This window comes from Chiloscyllium plagiosum, chromosome 2 (assembly GCF_004010195.1).
Source record: "Chiloscyllium plagiosum isolate BGI_BamShark_2017 chromosome 2, ASM401019v2, whole genome shotgun sequence".
In the NCBI taxonomy this organism is placed as follows: domain Eukaryota; kingdom Metazoa; phylum Chordata; class Chondrichthyes; order Orectolobiformes; family Hemiscylliidae; genus Chiloscyllium; species Chiloscyllium plagiosum.
This window is the reverse complement of record NC_057711.1, coordinates 73,303,894-73,307,878: the sequence shown is the minus strand read 5'-3', so window position 1 is coordinate 73,307,878 and position 3,985 is coordinate 73,303,894. Positions and strand designations below refer to the sequence as shown.

Here is a 3,985-nt window from a genome sequence, read left to right as displayed (position 1 = left end):
TGCATCCAAATGCATTTATGGCCTTACTTTATTAAAGAGACCAATATTGTACACAAATATTCCAGTTGTGGTCCCACCAATGGAGTGTATCACTGAAGAATATCATCTGAAGTGGTGTTAAATTCCTATTACATATTAACTTTTTCTGATTTGGAGATGCCGGTGTTGGACTGGGGTGTACAAAGTTAAAAATCACAACACCAGGTTATAGTCCAACAGGTTTAATTGGAAGCACACTAGCTTTCGGAGCGGCCCTCCTTCATCAGGTGATAGTGGAGGGCTCAATCGTAACACGGAATTTATAGCAAAACTTTAGTGTGATGTAACTGAAATAATACATTGAAAAATTGATTCTGTTATGGCTTAATAAAGCCATAACAGAATCAATGTTTCAATGTATTATTTCAGTTACATCACACTAAATTTTTGCTATAAATTCCGTGTTACGATTGAGCCCTCCACTATCACCTGATGAAGGAGGGCCGCTCTGAAAGCTAGTGTGCTTCCAATTAAACCTGTTGGACTATAACCTGGTGTTGTGATTTTTAACTTTATAATTTATCTCATATGCTTTCCCTTGTATCCAAAGATTGTTAAAGAAAATGGTTACTTGTGATCTCTGATCAGAGGTTAGGTCAAATTGGCTGATGTTGCACATCCCTGTATAAAAAGGAATATTTTTCATGGTCTTTGTGGACTAAATTGTGCACATCCCTTTCCCTAAACATTTTGGACTAGCTATTACAACCAGCCTGTCTAAAAGCAAAATGATTAAATCTTCTCCCTACAATTCACCGACAAAATGTTCCAAAGATTTACCATTGCAGTATTCTTAAAAGCTAGGAACAAAATGGCTTCCTAAGGCAGTAAAAGGCCCATTTCCATTGCCATTTATTTTGCCCAACCCCAAATCATTATATGTTGATACAGGTTTGCTTTCAGAAGAGAAGAGCAACAATTCTTTATTACACAATGTTTATTTTATTCACATTTGACAAGAAAACCCCAGTGGACCACTGCTACATTAAAACTTATTAAAACATTTGCATTGTGTCATACCAGGCCCCAAACACTATCTAAATAAGGGGTCAAAAGCCATAAAACAGAAAACTTACTTCATCCCCATTTTCTGTAGTATATTTTTACCAACTGGGTATAAACAATTAAAAAATCGTTAAAAAGAGCAAGCTCAGTGCTGTTCTATTTATAAATTTACAAAAAATGTTGCTACCAAAATGTTTTAACACCCCCATTTCCCTGCTGCACATATTAACTCAAATTCAATCATAAATGTAAGCTGCCCCCAAATAACTGTAGTTTCTCAACTACACAAAATTATTTTTCACTGGTTTTATCTGTAATCTTCAGAAAAGGGCATCTTTCATAGGTTCAAAAAAAAAACCTATGATTCACATTGGTTTCAGATTTACACTTTAAGCTCTAGACCTTGTAATGTTCAAAAAAACAATAGTATAAAAAAAGCCCTGAACTGATGTCATGTGTACAAAAAGAAATTCACAAAATATCTAAAATACAAATTACTGAAATACAAAAATAGTTTGAATTTCTAGATATTAAGTTCAACATAGGCAGCAATGAGTTTTTGAAGATGTTATCTTGCAGGATGATCACATTACTGCACAGCTTCTGTCAGCTGCTCTTGGATCTCCCTGAAAAAGAAACCCACTATAAGATCAATTTGCTCATGATCAATAAAGTCAAACAGTACCATATACACTTGCGTATAGGTCAATCTCATGTGCAAGTCGACCCCTAACTTTGGGCCAAAATACCTTGTATTTTCCATATATTTCATGTATAAGTCAACTCTCGTTCTTCAGTTACAGATCGATCTTTTAGTGTCAGTGTGCCTGCCCGTTGCACTCCGCTATAGCTTTCTAGTCTGCTGGCCGTACCGCTCCATTCCGGGCCTTCTGCCCTGCTCCGCTCCATGTTTTCAGAATTACTGGAAGAATACGACAGTACAGGGCAACCACCGTAGCTGCGGAGTCAGTTTCAGTTACCCAGAGCCTGAACATGTTACAGGGAACGTTCCAGAACCTGGGACTGTGGGCTGCCAATAAATTTCCCATTTTATGGATAAATATTCATCCTCTCGAAAACAATACCCAGTGCACAAATCGACCCCCTAATTTCAGATTTAAAAAAAAAAGTCTTCAAAGTTTGACACATACATGAGTATATATGGCAATTTAATTCTGTGTTTTGAATAAATAACCATTTCATGGCCTCAAATATCAGCACAATGCTTTGCATTAATATTGTGCCTTTACAATTCTTCATGAGAGCATAATCAGAGCAGTATTAATATCTCCTTGGGTTCCTGAACCAAAAGCTTGATCAAAGTGTGGGGTTTAAGTCTGATCCCTAGTATGGAGGGATTTTCTTAAGATAGATTAAACAGGTTGAGAATACTCATTGCACTTCAGTAGAATGAGGAGTGATCTCCATTGAAACATACAAGATAGCTAAGGAGCTTGACATGAAACTCAGAGGACATTTACCCTCATAGGAGAGTCTAAGACCAGAGGGCAAAGAATAAAAGGATGCCAATTTAACTCCGATGAGGAGGGATTCCTTCACTCAGGGTTGAATTTCTTTGAAATTCCTTGCCACAGAGCACTGTGGGGGGCAGAGTCCTTGTATACACTGAAGGCTGAAACAGATACAATTCTTGATCAGTAGGGGAAATCGAGGGTTTTGGGGACAAGTAGGAAAGTGAATGTGAGAAATGTTGGATCAGCCACGATCCTGTTGAATGATGCAGCATATTTCAGGAGCCATACTGCACATTCATACTCCTATTTCTTACTAATTTAAAGAATGACTCCAGAAATTACAGACTACAGTTTGGTTAGATAGAGTAGGGACAGATGAAGGGTTTAAATCTGTGCTGTCTGATTAAAGAATCAGAAACAACCTAAAAGAAAAATGGTGCATTCCAAATCTGGAATCCAAGACCTAATTTAACACAAACCAATTCAATAGTAGCATTCAAAAGGAAATTAGATAAATACTTGTGGAAAAAATACAGGAATATGGCAAGAGACTCGGACTGGTGGGACTGATTGGATTTTTCTTTGAAAGCAGCATCACTGACTCAACTGGATGATTGCCTTCTGTTTTACACTATTGCATAATGTTATGAATTAAAGCACTTGCTGATTTATAAACCAAGTGTGAAATTTATTTAAAAAGTACAAATAGATTGCATATATAACATACATAAAATATTCTAGTAGCTGACGTAGAGAGAGTTTTCTTCGTTATATGGTGTTTTGCCATGAATACACATATTCCAGAATTATTCTTCAAGTAAAAAAAAAGCAACATTTATATTCACGATCTACAGCAGAACTGAAGTATTATATTAACTACTTCTCTTTTGCAAGCATCAACTGACCAAAATAAAAAAGGTTTTAGAAAATTCAAAAAGAGAAAAGCTGACATTTTACTCCACTTGCAGAATCCCTGTTTGCCTCTTATTTTAATCTTGAAATGCAAGCTGCGTGAGAAGTGAAAGCACACAAGTTCCCACGAACACCAGCCCACAACCAAGTCTCCCAGTGTATTTTACTGTGTGCTATGCAAACTTTTACTGTTAGACAGAAATGTACCTGCTGATGGAAGAGATCTTCATCTCTAATCTCAACTTCCTCCTCCTCCTCCTCTTCTGGTACAGTGGTTGTGAAGATGGTACTTCTATCAGCCACCTCCTACATAGGGTGAGAAATCAATTTCTTAAGCAGCAAGACCTCAAACTAGTGAATTGCACTAAAAACACAATTCTAGATGGGAGTTTCTTATCATCCCCCACCCCTCCCCAAAGCCCATTTTAATCTTAACTACCTGAGAATTTCAAATAAAATAGCCCAGAACATTCACCTCCTATTCCTTAATATTTCCAGCTGTTACTTACAGAGGAGAGAGGGGGGGGGGGGGCGGCGCGAGAGAGAGAGGAGGG

At 37.3% G+C, this 3,985-nt stretch overlaps 1 protein-coding gene across 2 annotated transcripts in view; it reads right to left on the bottom strand.

Annotated features, from left to right (window-relative positions):
• Positions 1-961: 961 nt before the first annotated feature.
• Positions 962-3,985, bottom strand: part of lmnb1 (lamin B1) — a 60,396-nt gene continuing 57,372 nt past the window's right edge. For both annotated transcript variants that reach the window (XM_043711992.1, XM_043712000.1), the window contains exons 10-11: positions 3,639-3,737; positions 962-1,670 (exon numbers count right to left, since the gene is read on the bottom strand). In XM_043711992.1, coding sequence (XP_043567927.1) covers positions 1,629-1,670; positions 3,639-3,737 — 141 coding nt within the window. In that variant the 3' untranslated portion in view covers positions 962-1,628. The remainder of the gene's footprint in view (positions 1,671-3,638; positions 3,738-3,985) is intronic.